The sequence below is a fragment of the Spea bombifrons genome, chromosome 1 (assembly GCF_027358695.1).
Source record: "Spea bombifrons isolate aSpeBom1 chromosome 1, aSpeBom1.2.pri, whole genome shotgun sequence".
NCBI lineage: Eukaryota > Metazoa > Chordata > Amphibia > Anura > Pelobatidae > Spea > Spea bombifrons.
This window is the reverse complement of record NC_071087.1, coordinates 98,365,529-98,387,132: the sequence shown is the minus strand read 5'-3', so window position 1 is coordinate 98,387,132 and position 21,604 is coordinate 98,365,529. Positions and strand designations below refer to the sequence as shown.

General features: G+C 39.8%; 1 protein-coding gene across 2 annotated transcripts in view; it reads left to right on the top strand.

Annotated features, from left to right (window-relative positions):
* Window positions 1-8,764, top strand: part of RIC1 (RIC1 homolog, RAB6A GEF complex partner 1) — a 45,276-nt gene extending 36,512 nt beyond the window's left edge. For both annotated transcript variants that reach the window (XM_053466047.1, XM_053466037.1), the window contains exons 19-26: window positions 839-1,570; window positions 2,480-2,638; window positions 3,230-3,366; window positions 5,538-5,824; window positions 5,951-6,145; window positions 6,435-6,612; window positions 7,411-7,599; window positions 8,447-8,764. In XM_053466047.1, coding sequence (XP_053322022.1) covers window positions 839-1,570; window positions 2,480-2,638; window positions 3,230-3,366; window positions 5,538-5,824; window positions 5,951-6,145; window positions 6,435-6,612; window positions 7,411-7,599; window positions 8,447-8,732 — 2,163 coding nt within the window. In that variant the 3' untranslated portion in view covers window positions 8,733-8,764. The remainder of the gene's footprint in view (window positions 1-838; window positions 1,571-2,479; window positions 2,639-3,229; window positions 3,367-5,537; window positions 5,825-5,950; window positions 6,146-6,434; window positions 6,613-7,410; window positions 7,600-8,446) is intronic.
* The last annotated feature ends 12,840 nt before the right edge of the window (window positions 8,765-21,604 follow it).

Genomic DNA, 21,604 nt, shown 5'->3' with positions numbered 1-21,604 from the left:
GATCTTAGACAGAGTGTTAAAATCTGTTTAGATCAGCAGAGGTTCTGTACCACCCTGTATGGAGTTTATATGAGGTCTCCTGGATTATACTGGAGATAGAACACCTCTGTGCAAGCGTCAGGATCTTGCTCCACTGGTCAACAGATGGGAAGACGTGCAAATCCCTCTCCCAGAGCCATAGGTAGTAGGGTACGGAGCTGGAGGAGGTGAGCATGGTATGGCTGCAAGAGAATAGGTGCTGTTGGGGGGCCTTCAGTCTACATAATTCCTCAGTTGTTGTGAGTTTCTGGGTTAATGGTTGTGTAGTCTCCACAGTCTTTACTTAATGTTTTAGTTGGTGATAAAGAAGACCTAGTCTAAAGGGTGGGTGAAGAATCTGTGACAATTCCTCTTGTTTCAAAAAGGTTTCTCCATTATAATATCCCCTATTCTCAAAATGGTGGCTACTGGGGGCATTTGTGATAGCCTCATACCGTGAATGTTGGCAGAATGGTAGGATGCCGAGACTTGGTACAAAACTATAAGTATCTGGGAGCTAATAACACCCTCTGCTTAATTGGGATCAATGTTTTTTTGGCAGGGATTTACCACTGCACCTTTCTAGCTAAGCTTACTGCTTGATAGTATCTCAATATCTGGCAACACCAGACTACCACCACTCCTGTTCTTTTGTGTGTATACATTGTGAGAAATGTTACCATACAATAATATATATATGTAGTATGTATTGAACAAATATGTGTAATAACACTCTGTAACCCCAAAAACTATGAAAAAAATACAGTACCTCCTCACTATATACTTAATCTAATTTATGTCTGTTTTTTCCCTCTCTAAGCTACCTTTCTGTGCCCCTGTGGTGTTAGCCCAGTCAGTGGAAAATGTATGGAGCACATGTCGGGCAAACAAACAAAAGCGTCACCTCTTGGAAGCTCTATGGCTTAGCTGCGGTGGAGCTGGCATGAAAGTTTGGCTTCCTCTGTTTCCCAGGGATTACCGTAAACCACATTCCTTTCTGTCCAAACGCATCATGCTGCCTTTTCATATCAACATCTACCCACTTGCAGTCCTTTTCGAAGATGCTCTAGTTTTAGGTGCCATCAATGAAACTGTTGCGTATGACTGTTTAAACATTCTCAGTACTTCTCCATCTGAACCTTTGGAAGTCCAATTTCCTTTCTGTATTGTGGAAAGAACCTCCCAGATCTACCTCCATCACATTTTGCGCCAGCTGTTGGTCAGGAACCTAGGAGAACAAGCCCTTCTCCTGGCCCACTCATGTGCCGCTCTACCTTACTTCCCTCATGTGCTAGAACTCATGCTTCATGAAGTACTGGAAGAAGAAGCTACCTCACGGGAGCCTATTCCTGACCCCTTGCTTCCAAATGTGGCAAAGTTCATCACAGAGTTCCCTCTTTTCCTGCAAACTGTGGTTCATTGTGCGAGAAAAACGGAGTATGCTCTGTGGAATTATCTTTTTGCTGCTGTTGGTAACCCCAAGGATTTGTTTGAAGAGTGCCTAATGGCTCAGGACCTGGACACAGCTGCTTCCTATCTTATCATTCTACAGGTAGACATTGCATGTATTTTTTTGTTATGTTGCTAACATGTCATCCTAAATGACAATTTCCAGGTGTTGTATCATACATGTTGTACAACTCCATGTAAGCACACTATTGAATGGCGCGTAATCCTACGATTTGAAAAGAAAATTAAGCTTGGTGTGCTAGTCGAGATTTAAAAAACTGAAGCATTTCCTCTGTGTTTGTTATGTACCTCTGTATGTGTATCTCCCTTAATCCTTCTCTCTAATCATGATGCTGACTCTTTATGTTGGCCACAGCCAGTTGGTTCTGCTACCTGTTGTGTGAAATTACATGAAAGGAACCCACTTACCAACCATCCACGTGTCCCAGAAGTTTATAGAGCACAGTTTCATTCTGAAAGATGGTGCTTTTTTTTTTTTGCATTGTAAAAGTTTACAAATGAAACGAGGTGACATATAACCATTCCTTAAACACCGCGTTTTATTGTGCGTAGTGGTACCCAATGTGTATTTGTTGTAAAGCAGTCACTGGCTGCAGAATATGGACCGTTTTCCTGCATTGTAAAAGAGAAAGAGGAAACCTCATCTCCATAAACAGAGAGCAGTGTATTCATTACATGTAGATGGCTATGCAGCGTGTTTGCCCCAGGCTCCTGTGCTTGGAGGACAGATACTGATGCTAAAAGTGTTCATGGTCATCCCTTTAAGTGTAAATTTAGTTGAGCTGCAACTCTGACACACTTTTGTCTACTTTGCATCAATAAATGGCGCATGAGATGAATGTTGTCACCGATGGTCAGTCATGTCACTGGATTGATTGCTTTGTTTTAGGATGAGACCATGTTTATGTGGTACATTCACTATTACAGGATGTGTATATTCTGTCTGTTTGTGGCTAAAAGTGAAAAATGACGTGTTCTGGTGTTGTTGCAGAATATGGAGGCAGCGGCGGTCAGCAGGCAGCATGCTACCCTTTTGTTTAACACTGCGCTTGAACAGGGAAAATGGGATCTTTGCAGACACATGATCCGGTTTCTTAAAGCTATTGGCTCTGGGGAATCAGAAACACCTCCTTCTACTCCCACGACCCAGGTATGTGTTTGCAGATTTTGCACCGTATTGCGATAGTAGCATCACGAGACAGCGTCAGATGTATGAAATATTGTGCTAGGGTGTACGGCCAGGAGCAGCTCTAGCTTTTGGAGACCTTAAGCTAAGTATTTCTCAGGGAGCCAACTTTCATACAGGTAATAAAAGCAATGATAATTCATAAACACAATACAGTGATTATATGTAAGGAAATGTGTCATACCCAAGTAGAAATCTCCTCTTCATCTTCTAAGGGATTTTGAAACAGTATGTTAAAAGTAACTGTCAGTGATACTCTATTTGTTTGGTTTTAATAAAGGTACTAAACACACCAGACTTGGCTCATAGGTAAATGTATTTTGGGGGGGGGGGCGGAGGCTTGGAGTGTGCCCAAAATCAAGCTTCGGTTTATTATCTCATGTATTATCACAGGAAAAAAAGCATTAGACGGTTGATAATTTCTGTTCTTCAGGCTACATGATTTGTATGCATTATTTTTTGTAAGTCTGTGTAGTTTAGTTTCCATCAAGCTTTACTCTCTGGGACTGTGATTTTTAAAGTAACCCATTTTTTTCTCATCCATATGTTCTTCAGGAGCCCAGTACCACTGGTGGTTTTGAGTTCTTTAGGCACCGCAGCATTAGCTTGTCCCAGTCGCCTGAAAATCTCCCCACGGGAAAGTTTAACCTCCAAAAAACAATGAGCATGCCTACTGGACCTGCTGGCAAAAGGTGAGACTATAATAGTATATTGCCTTACATGCTTTAAATAGTCCGGTACAACACAGCATCTCCAAAGTAGCCTGAAGACACCAATTTAGTTGAGGATTTCATTGTTAAACTTAACTTGGTCTATTACTTTAAAGCCCTCTGTTACTCTTCCTCCCACTTCGGGGGATAACTCTTGCTGCAGACCCGTGCGTCCTTTTCTGTTTCTGGTAGTTCACATATATTCTTGTAAGCCCACATGAATGTGCAAAGTTCTAAGTCTCGGTTAAAGAAACAGACTAAAAAACTATTATAAACCCTTCAAATTAACAGATTTTCCATGTTAATATGCTGTTACGTGTAGTTAAGAGACTGAAATATATTAGTATATGTGGAAATGGCACAATTGTTTTTCATCTGGATGAAAAATTTACGTTTAAAACTGATTTTTTTTTCAATTTTGTTTAGCATATAGAAAATGGAACTGTTTGGTAATATTGACGGAAAGGGTTTTTTGAGTGAATAAGTCTTGTAAAGTCTGCTTGAAAAGCAATGTAGAGATAATGAAGTCTGTAAAAGCCACTCTTGGTAAAGAAAACAAGTCAAATGAAGAGATCACTTCTAATTAGGTTTGCTTTATACAGCCCCCACCCGGGACTGTGGCTATTAAGTATTAATCACTTATGTATTATGTATTAAACACTACTTCATAAATATAAATCGTACATCATGAGTCAACATAGGCCAAAGAATGGCAGCCTTTATTTGCCAAAGAAACACATCCAGTCCAGTCTGTGATCACGCAGAAATTTGTTGAGCAACGTGGCATTTCATTAGCTCCTGTAATACATGTTTGTAATGACTCTGCTACCTGGGTTTTAGGTATCGTACACCTTTTCTGGCAATACCCATATATATATATATATATATATATATATATATATATATATATATATATATATATATATATATATATATATATATTATACACATGCAGTATATAATGTCAGCACAGAGCATTGGGTATAGAGAGAATCGGGTCATATGGGGCCCTGCTTGTACAATAGGACAATCTACATCAGAGGTTTTGCAAAATACCCTACCGCCTGTACACGTGTTGGATACCTTGCTGATAGTTAATGCCCCTGACTGTTCAGAAAGAAGACCGATCGTTCCTCCCTCTGTATCTGCCTGGTTTCGCCGGGTGGAATTTATCTACCAAATGGAAGTCCTTTCGAGCGCCTCCAAGGGCCAGGACCATACGGTAGAGCTTCAGTGGTTCTATTGGCGTTCATTCATATCCTCCCTGGATGGTCGCTCGGACCTCTCTCTGATGTGATTCTCTACACTTTTTACCTCACCACACCGGGTCTCTGATTTGATTTGTTCTACATTTTCTTTTTTATTATTCCCTTTTATCTGCCGCCACATAGGTCTTTGTTTTGGTTTGGTTTACTTTGTACTCGTAAGTACCCGTTTTACCTGGGTCTTCGGACTCGACTCTACCGCTGTTTAGATGGTGCTATATTCCGGAGCTCGTTGCTCTCTCTGGGTACTGTGTTTGTATCTTGCTCCGTGTGCTAGTATTGTTTCCACATATCTGTTGCACAACTCTAACTGCTATTGTGTGTAACTGTATCCATCTATTGTCGGGCACTTTGTTGTGATACCCTTTCAGACTGTATCTGTGCGGGCGCTTGTCGCTCTTATCGTGGTGCTCATTGCCTACCTTCCTTGTGCCTTACTATTGCTGTGTCGTTGTGTAATGTCATGTTGTTCTTCAATAAACGGAGAATTAACAAAAAAAAAAAAAAAGAAAGAAGACCGAAGTGTGGATATTTAAAGCAGACCTGTCCCTTATCCCAAGTCCAACATTTCATAGTACTGTACACTAAATAAACCTATATAAATGTGTTTACAATCTTGATGCATAACACCTGAAAAGGTATCTCGGCTTCAAACTTTCAAGCTCTGAGTGGTTATACCTCCTTATTACATGATCTCCCGTTAACTTGGAGATTGGCTCGGACAGCCTTTTGTGGGTATGTTTGAAATATGTTATTCTCTTGGAGTTTGTTGAATTCCTTATGTATTTAAAGATTTCTATCAAATCCAAGCTACACATGTTTCTATTTTTTTTTTAATCCTGCAAACCATTCATCGTATTTATTCTCATTTTTTACCCATGTGTCCAGGTGGAGTAAGGACAGCGATTGTGCAGAGAACATGTACATTGATATGATGTTGTGGCGCCACGCTCGCCGCCTGCTTGAGGAAATCCGCCTTAAAGATCTTGGGTGCTTTTCTGCCCAGCTTGGCTTTGAGCTCATTGGCTGGCTATGTAAAGAGCGCACCCGGGCTGCCCGAGTGGAAGATTTTGTTACAGCATTAAAAAAGCTTCACGAGGATTTCCTTTGGCCGTTCCCTGTCCTTCCAGCATCTTCCTTCTGCTCTCCCTTTAAAAACACCAGGTTTCGGGCAGGTATGTGTGATCCCATGAAACTGAGAGGGAGAAGCAAAGCTATTAATAATAATAAAGAATATTAATACACAAGCTGATTCATCAGTTTCATCAGTCTTTTTTGTAAAAAAAAATGTTGTGTTGTAGGGGCTGGAGAGCAATTCTTGAAGTCCCAGTCTGCTGATAACTTTCTGAACATGGACATGGAGGCTGGGATTCCCAGTGCCCCTCGAAGTCACAGTTGGCTCGGCAGTATGAGTACAGCACAGAGAGATATGGACTGCAACTCAACCCACAGTCCTCACACCCAAGATGCGTTTCTATCCCCTCTATTAAATAAAGGTATGCAAACATGGTCACAGCGCTTCACTTTTGACCAGACCAGAATTGAAACAATTTCTAAAAGCAAATGCTACATTGTTGCTTTCTATAATCTTTCATGGATATTTAGTTTTTTGTTAGTCGCCTAAATTCTTTTTATGAATTAATCTCATTTCTCAATTCTTTAGGCTAATTTTGAATGCATCTTTATCATCTTCATTATGTAAGGTCAGCTCTAAGCAATGTGTTAAGATTTGTCCAAATATCCTCCAATGATTTTTGACTTTTCTTGGGTATATATCGTACGTAGGTGATGAATGCAGTATTGGCTCAGCAACTGACCTAACAGAAACCAGCTCTATGTTGGACGGGGACTGGACAATGGTGGATGAGAACTTTTCTACCCTGAGCCTGACCCAGTCAGAGCTTGAACACATCTCCATGGAGTTGGCCAATAAAGGACCTCACAAGTCTCAGGTCCAACTAAGGTACGCCACGTGCATAGCTTTCATATGTATCCAGTGTGTGCATTTTACTTAGACACAGTTTGGTTACTTGGTTAAACTTTTGGCACAACATTGAGACACACATGTGCATGGGAATTGTATATACATGCACTTTACCCACCGACCTTGGGGGAACCCTGCATAGTGTTTGACGCCCTGCATTACTTTCCCTATAAAATAAACTGAAAACCAATGAGAGATTTGAGATAGATGAAACTATTACATGTATTGCATGTTAAGGGCCATCTGGTTTATCACATTATTACAATGGGGAGGCAGGATACAAAATTAACAATAACATGTATGCATAAGACCTTGTACAGAAGAAGATGGCCTTGCTCTTGCGAACTTGCAATCCATTAGTATCCATAGACAGCTGAATTGGACTGAAATACAAGTTAAAGACCTCTAATGTACCATGGATTGTTTAGACAAACAAAATAATGGATTTGTGATGTGAAAAATTGGTTTTAAAGGGGCAGTGTAATGTCCCTGACACCCCCTACTATTGAAGTACTCTGAAGAATAAGAAATAAAGCACTTACCCTGACAGAATTTGCATCCATGCTGCAAAATCTTCATTTTTCTTCCATGATCTGACATTTCTTGCCAATGCCATTAAAATTAAATGCAGCACTTCACTGTCACTGATTAAGCAGCCAATTAATGGGAAAACATTGGCACTGAGGTCCGAACATGCCCTGGCATACAGCATTCAGGAGAACTAGCGCTGGAGGTGTTAATGTATTACTCATCTGACCCTTGGCTTTTCCCACACAGATACCTACTGCATGTTTTCATGGAGGCAGGCTGCTTGGAGTGGTGTGTGATCATTGGCCTCATACTGCGGGAATCCTCTGTTATTAGTCAGGTGTTAAACTTCATGCAATGTCCCGAGGTTGCTGAAGAGATGTTACAAGGCATACTGACTGGGCTACAGTCAGTAGATGCATGGTCTACAACAGACTGGTAAGTATGTGCATCAATGTGTTCTTTCATTGCCCAGGGGTCGGGGCCCAACCAAACTGGAATGTAGTATAATCCAGTCGTTTGTTCAACCCTACAGATCACCTCGACACACACATGGAGTGCATTGTCCTTTTGAATATACACAAAATATAGTAGTACCTGGCTGCTACCGTAGGTACCTCTACAGTGCCTTGCAAAAGAGTTCACCACCCTCTGCATTTTTCGTATTTGTTGCATTACAACCTGGAATTAAAATAGATTTGTTGGGGGTTTACCAGAGTACCTTCAATATGTTTGGGGAGTCTCACAAATGCTATTTGGCGACAGCAAGCTTGCTTATTTTTTTGTTTAAGCAATGGCTCAGTGGTGGTGCAGACTCTGGGCCCTTTCAGAAGAGAGGTATAGATACTGAGATCATGTGACATTTTGATCGCACACAGGTGGACTTTTTAACTAATCATGTGACTTCTGAAGGTAATTGGTTGCACCAGATCTAGATTAAGGGTGTCATAGCAAATGGGGTGAATACATATGCATGCACCACTTTTCTGATTTGGATTTTTTTAAAACTTATTTTCTTCATTTCACTTCACCAATTTGGACTATTTTGTGTATGTCCTTTACATGAAATCCAGATAAAAATCCATTTTCGTTCTAGGTTGTAACGCAACGAAAATTTCCAAAAATATTGTTCAAACAAAAATACCACTAGCAGTCAGTATTCTTCATAAAGCAGCCTTAAGTACAAATACTAGCCCCTGCCTATTTCAGTGATAAGGCTGTGCTTTTATAATATTTTGAAACGGGTATATCATTTTAATATATTTTATGATCTATATCTTTGCAGCCCAGGCTACAAGCCGTTCCTGAACATCATTAAGCCACAGCTGCAAAAGCTTCCCGAAGTGACAGTAGAGCAGGTGCAGCCTGAAGCGTTTCAGCCTACAGCTTCTTCAAAGGTGGTAGAGCAGTCCAGCCCCAGAGCAGAGGAGAGCCGCAGCTCCATCAGCCACAGCGCCAGCCCCCAAAGCGACACCTCTAGCTGCAGCGTCAGCAGGCACGAGGAGGACTTGTCAAGACAGGAGCAAGAGGAGGCCTTCCATGATGGAGGATATGACTGCATAGTTTCCTAACGCAGGGCTAAGCCTTTAAAACGAGAAAACAAGAGCAGTATTATTGACTTTCTCTCCAGTGGTTGCTTACACTTTGACTGGAGTTTTGCAGAGTGTGAGAGCCACACTCAATGCAGTGGTTTCCAGGAAACCATCGCTATTAGGAGACGTTCAAAGCCTTATACCTACTTACTGTTTCTTTGTACTCTTTTTTTTTTTTTTTTTTTTTTTTTTTTTTTTCCTTTAAACGTTTGTATGAAGCCTGCCAATAGGAAACTGGATATAATGTACAAATTGCCACAGTCCAGATATCACGTAAGCAAAGTTATTTTCATTATTTTAATTGGGAAGACCATAACAAGTGTTTCTTCAGGGAAGAGCACCAAAGAGTCCACTTTTACCAAGCTGCATATGACATTGCCATTTGTGTTGAAGATCCTCAATTCATGAAATGAAGTCCCTCGTCAGAATCCTAAAACAGTCACCTTTTTTTTTTTTAAGCATCTGAGTTTTGACAGGTCCCAGTAAAAAGTGGTAGTGTTTTATATATATCGCCATGGTGATAAGCAGTTCCCCAGTGCTTTTGCTGCCTTTGTGTGAAAGACAACGGGATACCTTAGACACGGGTAGAACATGCCACGTTGTGTTAAGCTCGTGTAAAAAAAAAAAAAAAAAACTGAGAAAAGAAAAAGCACCGCGATGCAAAGCCGTGGTGAAGCAAATTCGGATTGCGTTATTTGGGTGCTAGTTTTTTTTTTCTTTGGTGTGTCTGTAGTAATTTGGTATTAAAAATGTAAATATTCTGTATTTTTGTGAATACTTTAAGCATTATTAAGGTTGTCGCTTATTTTAGCCTTGCAAAGTAACTTTTGTAGGCACTCAACAGCTGTTCTGATTGGCTTGAAAGGTTTCATCCACCATGCTGTGGATCCCACCGTTTTAACACTGCTGTGACTGGATGCAGAACAGTTCTACGGCTATCTAGCAAAATAGCCTTTTTAAACATGGTACAATAGGCTTGTTATTTATTACCGTTGTACAATAAAATCCCTGCATATAGATTGTTTTGTAAATAAAACTTGTAATCATGTTCCATAATATGCTATTTCCAATGGTAATTTCAACTATAGGCAAATATGTATTTTTTGACCATTTTATAATCTGTATGACCTATATTTTATTTTATCTTTCATAAAATGTTGCTTGATTGTGCAGACTGCAAGAAACATTATTTCCCGTCCCATAATATTCATTCCTATTTCCCTTTACCCAGTGTCCACAAATAACAGTATTAAAATGCACCTACAGATGTATTTGTAATGTGCAGTTTGAAAGCAAATGTATGCATTATTTTATACAAGACATACATGTTTATTTTTCTAACAGATATATATGGACCAAACCTTTTAACCATTTGTAGAAACATCTACTTTAAAGTGCAGGAGTCAATCCTAAGGCTCGGCTTATTCCTGTTTTGTTCCATATGGAATCCTCACCCTAGCAAAATTTCCCCGGAACGCTATGGCACCTTAGCCCCATGGTCGGCTGTTTGAGCGCATGTCTGATACCTGTGCTGCTTGTCTTGGCTAGAACTATATTAAAGTACTGTTGAAGGAAATGACATACTACTCATCTTGTCGGAACACAGGACTTGATTGACAGAACCCAACTTTAGATAACTTTTTTTTTTTTTTTTTTTTTAACCTAAAACAGATTTCTTTAGATCCTTAGCTGCATGATGGGATGCTGCTGCAAACCTGAATAACTCTTACTATAATGGATAATACAAAAACACTTCCTAAATCATTGGCTTAGCCTGGTGTATCCTCACAAATCTGGAACTTAAGGCTGTATTTCCAAGCAGTTCTCAGAATATTTTTGACCTTCAGTAAGATAGGTGATAGTGTGCATACAGCTTGGACTTTGCTTCATCAGTCATGAACAGCACACTGCATGTATACCCAACTATTTAGGTCAGTGCAGTACAGGCTACGACTTCCCCTTTATGTGACTTTGGAATACGTATGTTAAGCGAACTCTTAGGTTGTGTAATTTTTCTATTTTTGTATTGCCTGTATCCATCATTCAGTATTTTTTTCTTAATTTCTGGTTCAGTTCCCATGTATGTTGTTGTATTCTGCTAAGTCTTTTAATACAGAACTTATTTTTAATTTTGGTAACATTGGTATATGCACAATGCTGTCAGACACTATTTCAAATAAGTGCAATAAATTATTAAAATAAAACTGTCAACATAATTTTTCATACATGTGACGGGTTGGTTGTGGTTATTCCTGCTAGCACCTTACTAAAACAAGAAGTAGATTGTCTCATTTGGGTCTATTCACTAAAGGGAGAGTGGAGTTTCAGCTTTTTCACTTCACTATTCGTAGAAATTCTGTTGCGGAAGAAGCTTGGCTGTCCCAGTTTAATGTACAACTAAATCTGAGATTTCTTTAGTCTCTTCACCCATTAAACTATGCGTTACGGAAGGGCAGCTCAGGTCTTCTTGCTAGAGACTATCTTTTAATAATGAAGTGAGTTTGAATCGCAACTCTCCCTTAGTTAATAAACCCCTTGGTGTTCCAAGAAAAACAGGTTAATTTATCATTTTGCAGTATCATTAATTTAATTTGTTATTAAAGGTTTATCTACTGTCAATTTTAAGTCTTAAAAACTTAAATTAAGCATAAAAATTTAATGTGTGATTATTTATTGGGCTTATTTATTAATATGCAGTTATTTGTTAAATATCTGCCTAACATCCATGACTAGGTCCTTTGGGAAAGGTTTTTGTAACGATTTTCAAAATTGCATACTAAACAAGCATGTCATTGTTGGAGACAATTAGCTTCAGTCTTAGGGTTTTAACAGACATTTGTAAAATGTATTTATCTCAACCCTGCTTATTAAGAAACAAGTTTTTGTGCAACGTATATTAATTAACATAATGTCAAGGTCATAATTTTATGCAAGATGGTTCTGGTAGTCTGTTTACTACTACTGCTGTGGAAAACACTGCTGTCAGTCCTGTGGCCTGGGACAAGATTACTGGCTACCATAATGATAAAAGCCAATTTATTTCAGTCTGTATTATGAAGGCCAGTCATATATACACCAATCTGTATATTGAGTGTAAGGACTCTCAATAAATCTGTCCTTATGCAGGGTGAGATCAGGTCTTGTAGGAGACACTGACTAGGATTGGTTTGTTACAATGTGCTGTGAAGTTGGTAATCTGAAATGGTCAACCTATCTTCAAACTCTGGATATAGTGAGTGAACGCCACTGATCTGGGCAACATGCTGCAGCCATATGACTGACTCTCCCAGATGTCTCCACCAACTGAAGAAATGGTAAGGTTTGCATCTTAACTTGATATGTAATAAGTACATGTTAATTGTTAAACCACTTAACCAAAAGGAGCCAAAAGGACTTCCAGGATGTTTAATATGCAGCCTCACACTCATGATCAATATCTCTGGTTGTGTGAACAGCAGAAGATCTCCTCAAATCTCCATAAATCGTTTATATTGCATATACCCATGTCTTTCACCATTTGGCCTTTTCTATTCATATTCTGTTCACTTTCCCTACTGCTCTCTGAATACCCCCTTTTCAATCTATTTTATTAAATATTTACTCAAGACTCTATCCAAATATCCAACCTTCTGCCATGTTAACTGGATATTGACCCAGTAAATGACGTACTCACATTGTTGTATATGTACATATATTCTCCATCCATACATAAACCTTATTCCCTAATACTGCTAACAGTCACCCACTATTGTCTTTAAGAGAGAGCTACCACTGACCATATAAATAATAAAAAGCCCGTAGCTTGAAGGACTACCCTCGCTCTGGGCTTTAAGAGGCAAATACAGAGTCCTTAACTACATTAGCTTTAACATTTTAGAGAAGCGAGAGGCTGTTGATGGAAGTGAGCTAAACTTGAGACTCAAGCTGGGACGCACCATAGGGCAATGCTATTAAGCAGCTGGCCGCTCTCAGTAGAGTTGTTCTCAAACCTATTTGTATTTTAACACTTCAGGGACCCTTGGGGTAAACCTCAAGTGTAAAGGGGAGTCCAGGCATGGGACTCCTTGTTTACTTGGGCCTGAAGGGATTCCACCTACACCCCACTTCATGAGGCTAATGAAGACAGAAACGTTGATCATGCTTTTCAGGCATTGTGATCTGTCTTTAGACTGCTATTTGGTTTGGTGGAGTTGGGGCTGGAAAGGCAGACTGAAGAAAGGCAAAAAGAATTGGAATTGGACTATGGAGCCTCAGAGACCCGATTGTTCTGGTTCTGAATGAGCAGCATTATATGGCTCCCCTTGGCAAGTCAGTCTTCACCAGGAGGTTTTTCGCCTTCATCTGGAGCTACAAAATGAACAAAGCAAAGTGCACTGTCATGTTCAAGAAATCTTCCAAGGATGGGAAAGGATTGCTGGAATTATCAACTTTGCTGAGAGCCTCCTTTTGAGTGTAACTGTGGGACGAGACACTTTCACATGGCTGTACCATGAACTCCATGTCTGGCTTTTACTTGCTCTCCTGTGGAGAAGCCTGAACTGAGACAAGTGGGATAGCTCATTAGAGCCAGGGACACAATAGAACAGATTCCAGAGCTTCCTCATGCCACAGCAGAGATGATCAGAACTAAGGTGGCATTAAGCAGGCTGACCAATAGACACAATGGCATAGTGGGTCATTAAGGGAAGTCTTCCCCTAAGTACATTTCCGCATGCTCGGGGACTGTGCAGCTTCAGACATTGCCCACGTTGCATCATGGTGGAAACTTCACTACATCTGTTTTGGCAGTGTCCTTTTGCACAGGCTTTGTTGATGTACACAGAGTCTTCGAGTTCATTTTCCAGGGATCTCAAGTTCTGTCCTACCACGCGGTTTTGTATGGATTCTTTCCAGGAACTTACACGGAGGGTGCCATTGAAGAAGCTCTGTGTTTAATGTGCTGTGTTAAGGATGCTTTGTGGTTTGTTGGAACTGCCCGACCCCATGACGCTGACGGGCTGATCCTGCGTTGACAGTCTAGAGCAGGAGGATCAATCAGTCCTTGCACTCCTTATCCCCTCAGCCATTGGACTTTTGCCATAACCTTTATCCCTTTCCACTCAACCCCAACCGCGCTTCTCAGGTATTGTTCCTGCCATAATGCCGCTATTTTTGCTCACGATTACTGTTGCTTGTTTGTTTAATTGACTGTTGAGGCGTACTCTTTTTATTCACAGTACACAAATGCTATTGTTAAATGTATTTTGTTAAGCTACTGATGTTTGTGTTCTGCGTTGCGTTGCAGTTTACCTTGTATGTAATATAAATTCTGTTCCTGAATAAACTCAAACATACCTCTGGGGTTGGTTGTTCCCTTGCGCAAAGGAATTTTTCCTCACATTTAGGTTCTGGATTGGCCTTGTGGAAAGGATCAGACGGATGCAGAATTTTCCTCTGTAACTTGCACTAAAACTTTCAAGTGGGGATGCACTGTAGTGCAGGCCATAAAGCAGCTGTCCATTCTCAATAGAGTTGCTTTAAATCTACTTGGGATCAGTTTGAAACTGAAATTACCTTTCTGTATTCTTCACAGGACATCTGTCGTATAGCGCCACCTTGTGTTACCTAATAGAATTACCAGTAAAAACTATCTGAAAAACTAAGGAATAAAAAATTCATACGTTATAGAACTGGCTTGTTTCTATAGAAAGCCAACTCTATACCAAGATCCCATTGTTATACTTGAAAGACAATTAAAAGCTTAAATTATTGTTCTATCAAAAAATATATTTAGGTAGACCCCATAGGATATAACAAACATCAAAAAAATGTACACAGATATGTATATGGTTAGGTCTGGAAGTATTTGGGCACCGACACAATTTTTCATAATTTTGGCTCTACGCTGCCATAATGGATTTAACAACCAAGGGGGTTAAACACAAATATTGTATGAAACATTAAGAATTTGGACCATTTTCATACACAGTTCCCTAAATTCAGGGACTCGGATGTAAGTCATAAATAGTGTTCATTTTTAATATGTTGTGGAGAATCCTTTGCAGGCAATGACTGTTTGAAGTCTGGAACCCATGGACATCACCAAACACTGGGTTTCCTCCTAAAGTAAAGTGAAGCGCCGTCCCATGAACTTTGCTGAATCTGAGCAATGTATCTCTATACACATCATAAATAAACACTACTGACCCAGTGACATTGGAAGCCATGCATGGTCATGCCATCACTCTGCCTCCACCATGTTTAACAGATGTAGATCTCTCTCAATGGACTAATTCCCCTACGCACACCAAGGGACACTCACTTGATCTGTTTTTTCCAGATCATGCTCCCTTTCAGGCTTCTCCATCTACCCGTTCCTTCTGTCTGACCACCACCTTCTATCCTTTTCTCCAGTACTAACCCCTAACAAGACAAACTAACCGCGTTCACCTCATACTTGTAGGCCATTACCAGACAATACCATTACCCTACTGTCAGCCTCACTTGAACCTCTCTTACCTTCCATGTTAACCCTTTCCTGCCCAGACACAGCAGCCTCTTTTTATAACAACACACTTGCTTCATCCCTCGACACCATAGCTCCAATTACTACAAGTTACCCCCGACAATTTAAACGCCAACCATGGCATACCAAAACCACACGGTTTCTTCAGAAGTGCTGCCGCACGGCTGAGCGTTACTTCAGAAAATCCAAATCCAGCGAAGACTTTACTCACTATAAATTCATGCTCCACACCTACAACTCTACCCTCTCTCTCACCAAACAGCTCTACTTCTCCACTCTCATAACCTCTCTTTCTTCCAACCCACGACACCTTTTTTCTACTTTCAACTCCCTTCTCTGTCCCTCCACACCCACACCACAAACCTCTCTCACTGCCCAAGATCTTGCTACCCACTTCAAAGAGAAGATCGAGACTATTAGAAAAGACCTCTCTTCCTTACAACTCCCTCCTACACCACTCAACACCACTCTTTCCACTCCTACTATACTAACTGCCTTTTCCCCTACAACCAAAGAAGAGATAGCCACTCTTCTTTCTTCCTCTGACCCAACAACCTGTCCCCTCGACCCCATCCCTTCACACCTCACAAAATCTCTATGTCCATCCCTTGGTCCATCACTTACCCACCTATTTAATCTTTCTCTATCATCCGGAACTGTACCATCTGCCTTCAAGCATACGCTAATCACACCAATTCTAAAGAATCCTTCCTCAGATCCCGTCTGTTTGACTAACTACCGCCCTTATCTCTCTGCTTCCTTTTACCTCTAAGCTGCTTGAACGGATTGTGTACAATCACCTCACTAACTTCATCTCCTCTAATTCCCTCCTTGACCCACTACAGTCTGGTTTCAAACCCCTTCACTCTACTGAAACAGCTCTATTCTAATTCTACTGGATCTCTCTGCTGCTTTCGATACTGTTGATCACCACCTTCTTCTAGACTCACTTGCTTCTATAGGCATTCGAGATACAGCTCTCTCCTGGATCTCCTCATATCTGTCTAACCGTTCCTTCTCTGTCAACTTTTCTGGCAAGACATCATCACCCCTTCCACTTTTGGTTGGTGTCCCCCAAGGTTCAGTCCTTGGCCCTCTGCTGTTCTCTCTTTATACTTCCTCTCTTGGCAAACTAATCAACTAATTTGGCCTCCAGTATCACCTATATGCAGATGATACCCAAATCTACCTGTCTTCTCCTGATCTCTCTCCATCTCTCCTGTCCCGTATTACCAATTGCTTGTCTGCTATTTCTTCATGGAAGTCACACTACCTGAAACTTTATCTTTCTAAAACTGAACTCATTATCTTCCCTCCCTCCATCTCCACTCCACTACCTGAATTCTCTATCACCATTAACAACACGACTATCTCTCCTACTAACTAGGCGCGATGCCTTGGGGTCATCCTTGACTCAAACCTCTCCTTCATCCCTCACATTCAGTCCCTCGCCAGATCCTGCCGCTTGCACCTAAAAAACATCTCTCGTGTCCGCCCATTCCTCACCCAAGAATCCACAAAAACCCTGGTTCATTCCCTTATCATTTCCCGTCTTGACTACTGCAACACTCTTCTGGTTGGCACTCCACTGTCTCGACTCTCTCCTCTACAGTCTATCCTAAATGCCGCTGCTAGGCTCATCTTCCTTGCACGTCGCACCTCTTCTGCTTCCCCCCCTCTGTGAAACCCTCCACTGGCTCCCAATTACCTTTAGAATTAAATTTAAGATCCTGGTACTGACATATAAGGCCATCCATAACACTGCTCCTCCGTACATTTCTGACCTCACTAGCAAATACTCTCCTACTCGATCCCTATGTTCCTCCCATGGGCTAAGGCTCTCCTCCTCACTCATCACCTCTTCGTTTCCCCATCTACAAGATTTCACTCGAGCTGCCCCATATCTCTGGAATCTACTCCCAACGAACCTTCAGCATTCACCCTCCCTCCCAACATTCAAGAAACATCTAAAAACCCACTTCTTCAGAGAAGCCGCACCATCTTAGCTGCTAGAACTTCCTTGTCATCGATACAACCACCACAATACCTCTCACCCTTTCTCTATGCCTTACGTTTGTCACCCCATTTCCCTCCAGCTTGTGAGCAGGGCTCTCTCCACCAAATGTATCGGTTTGTCTTAGTCTGTCAATTCTTGTCTTGTCATATCCCTTGAATTTATGTATTGTATTAAGCGCTGCGTAAACTGTTGGCGCTATATAAATAAAGGATAATAATAATAATAATAATAATAATAGTATCTTCAGATCATGAGCCGTTCCAAGCCTTCTCCATACTTATTTATTCCCATCCTTCTGGCACAGGTTGATCTTATTTTGTCTGTCCAAAGAATGCTGTTCCACGACTAGGCTGTCTTTTTAGTTTTGGTTGGGGTTTTTTGGGCACAGTCTAATCTGTCCTTTCTATTCTTGAGGCTTATGAATGGTTTGCAGCTTGTGGTAAACCCTCTGTATTTGCTTTCATGAAGTCTTCTCTTTATGGAAGACTTGAATAATGATATGTCTACCTCCTGGAGAGTGTTGGCTGGATGTTGTGTAGGAGTTTTTTTTCATGTTGCTGCTATCTCTATGATGGTTTTTTTTTTTTTTTTATTTTTTTTTTTTGTTTTTTTTTAATTTATTGCAGCCTGAGGTTGGCCTGCTTCACTTGCATTGAGAGCTCCTTTGACCGCATGTTGGGGGTTTACAGCAACAGCTTTCAGAATTTTGGGCTGCAAACAAGGATCTAAACAAATTGCAGAAGAGATGCCAAACTCTTACGACTCACCTGCGTATTGCAGTTTATCATTCAGGCCAAATTAAGCAAAATTAATATTTAATTGAATAAGTATATTAACCACTTAATGTCCCTATTAAGATTAAAGTTTGCATTTTATGTTCAATACTATATGTAGAAGTTTTAACATATTAAGCTTTTATTGACCTATCAATTACACTTTATTGCAAATGAATATTTGTTCTACTGGAAGATATTTATGCAAGAACATGAAGAAATGCAGAATTGAACCATAAAAGATACTGAGTCAGAAGAAACGGAAAGAAGATGATGCCATAAAAGGAAGACATCAGACGAAAGCCTGAGGACAATAATAAGAAGAAGATATTTTGAAAGAAGCCAAAGACACTGAAATAGCTAGTCCACAGTGTTCATATAAATACTGAACCTAATGTAGCGGTTTGTCTTAGTCTGTCAGGTCTAGCTTTCATTAGAATTCCTTGCAATGTACGTACTGCAAGATGTGCTGTGTAAATAAAAGGTAAAAAATTCAGAGTCATTCACTAGTAACCGTTGTTTGGTAAAATAAGGTTGATTGATGTGAAGTATTGGAAAGACTAAAACCTTCATGTTAATTTGGTGGTTGGTTTTGCGGCATTAATCCTGGAAAATATAAGTGTGAATTTTCTATCGCCAGAAAGAATATTCTGACCAGAATTCACACCAGCCACCACTCCATCATGACCTTTTTATTTCAGTCTCAACTTCCATCACTGAAATTAGGCTCTGACACAACCTCTCCTGCTGCTCTTTCATGCAGTGGTTAGCCACATCCCTAGATACACTGGGCTGACTGAATCCTTCTCTCTTGTCATGGCAAAATTGTATAGAACAAATCTTTTCTGTCAGTTGAGGTGACATATTCTGTCCTAAGGTGGAAGGTCCAAGGGGGTGCTGCTGCTTAGTGGGTTGGTTACAAAGGAGATCAATGATCTCCCCAACTTGCCCATTTACTATACTGTGCTGGGCCAGCATAACCTTCATAATGCTTTAGCTGGCTACACACCTTTGAGAGATGGCTGGGATATGATGTTGTTTCCAGGCGATCTGCAAGGAGGACTGCAGGTGGCTGGAAGAGCTGTGGAAGAGGAACGTTAGGGAGGAGGATTTTTAAACTTTTATGCACAGCCCACACATGGGACCAGCCTCGAGTTTACTCCCAGAGTACACGATTTTGTTTGCATCTTAATCTTCCCAAACGTTTCCAAATATTATGTATTGGTTTATGAGGGACAAACATTATTTCATATCAGTGTAAATTGTAAATGTGCATACCACAGGAATAAAAACCAATGATAAAAGAGATGGAATATTTTTTCCTTTTATTAAAGATAATTAGCTCTTAGCATACATCACATGGTTCACCTAACAGTAAAGAGCTCATTGATTGATTTGTTATCACGGTTTGGATTAATACCGATGGCCTGTGGTCTCACCTGAATAAAACTGAAGAATATCCATGTTTTTTTGTAATTTTTAGAAAGTGTATATTTTTTTTAATAAAGCACATTGCATCAAAATCAACTAATTCTATTTGAATATAAAATTAATATTTGGAAATGTCACCCTTCAATGAATCATTCAGGTGCATTCTGCTCATCAGCCATCACCAATCTCAACAATGAGTCAGAAAGGATATTGACTCAGTAGTGACCGTTTCCCCATTCAGTATATGCCACATATTACATCACAGCTATAGGGGACAGTTACAAATCACAGAATGTTTGGGTGTAGTTTTCCAAAACTCCAATTCACTGAAATAGTAAATATATGCAACACAAACCAAAAAGAACATCTAGTAGATTCAGTCTTCTACATTGATTTTTCATATAGCACAATTAATTATTGGTAGCATGTCAGTGAAATCTTTGTGTACAATAGATGCAGTGTCCATCCAGTAATGGTGGTCTATAATACCTTTGTGAACGTTGTGTTGACACCCCATTAAGGTGCCGACAGAATCACACACACATTTACAGGTTTGCTTAATGAAAGTAGATTAAGCAGGTTTTGTTGCGCAGCTAAGTGTCATTTAGGGCATTATCATCATTACAAGACAGCATAAACATATATAGAATACTCTGGTGGTATAAAAAAGGCAGACGCTCAGAATTTGATGACATGTAGCCGGAACTCCTACTCTTCATAGTAATAACACTCAGAGCAGTTAAGTATTACTTGGGTCTATTACAAGGGATAGATAACGACATCCCTCAAGACACACACATAATTAATATGGCAGAGAATAATAAGCAGCTTGCCAGCTGTTAGAACTACTACTCCCATAAATGCCTGCCCATCATCTTCAGTGAAAAGGAGGATGGGAGTGACAGTACAAAACTACATACAGTACTTGAATTTCTATTTTTTTTTTTACAAAGCCATTTACATTTGCATGAATAAGCAACCGTATTTAATTATTCTGTTCAAGTAATAAAGGTTTCCTCTGTTCTGGGTACCAGCGTGCATAATTATTTTTTATCCAATTAACCGTCGTTAAATCAGTATGTTCGTGGAAATTAAGGGAGGTTTCTGGGATTGCGTTACTCATTTAAACACTGCATACAACTCTTGGAATAATGTAAACATTTCCACAGAAAAAGGGCTATATACGCCACTAACACAACAATTTCTATTTCACAGTGGCAGCTTTAAACGTATACAACACTGATGACTATTGTATTTATTGAGCTAAGACTATCACAGCACATCATTTAATAAAGGCCTGCCAATAAATAAACATACAGGGCAGGAATGTCATGTATTATTATATATGCTGCCTCACAGTTAGTTGTACATGTGCGTCAAATGGTATTTAATGCTGGTAAAAGCTTATTTAGGAATAGAAACTGGTGCACTGAAGAGTTCATTTGTATAAGAAGGTGGACATACTTTGGGGTTTATATAGATGTATAAGAGGCTCATAATAGGCACAATACCTAAAATTGTCTTTGCAGCATAATATGTTTAATCTAATGTACAAGATCTCTGATGGCGATAAGATACCAACACTTCAGTACAAAGACCTAACAAATACTTAGAAAAATATGATGTACCATATTGGGGTATTCTGTTCACAGATCTACTTTTCAGAATCATATCATATTCTGGAAAACCGTGGAGCAACATCACTTATGAATGAGTATAATCACGTTTTTGCTACTGTGGCACATTTATTAAATAAATCTACTACCCATCTATGCTCCAAGTATCTAGTCCTAGACAGATTATGGTAAAAGGTTGTTGGCGAATGTATATAAAAAGTAATTTGTATATAATTATTATTATTAAATCAGGTTGTATAAGCATTCAAAAACTAGGAATCCCTTGTCCTTTCGAATGAATCCAGCACAGACATCATAGGTCTTTTATGCTGTGGTTGTTATCAATATTCGTTTTACTTTATTAAGATTTATGTATTACATGTCTGATATCCACCAAAGACATAGCTAGGGCATTTAAAATAAGATATTTATATTGATTAAAAGGAAAAAACCCATAATTGACATGCTGTATATATGTCAGATTATGTGGCAGGAATAAAAGTTCTCTT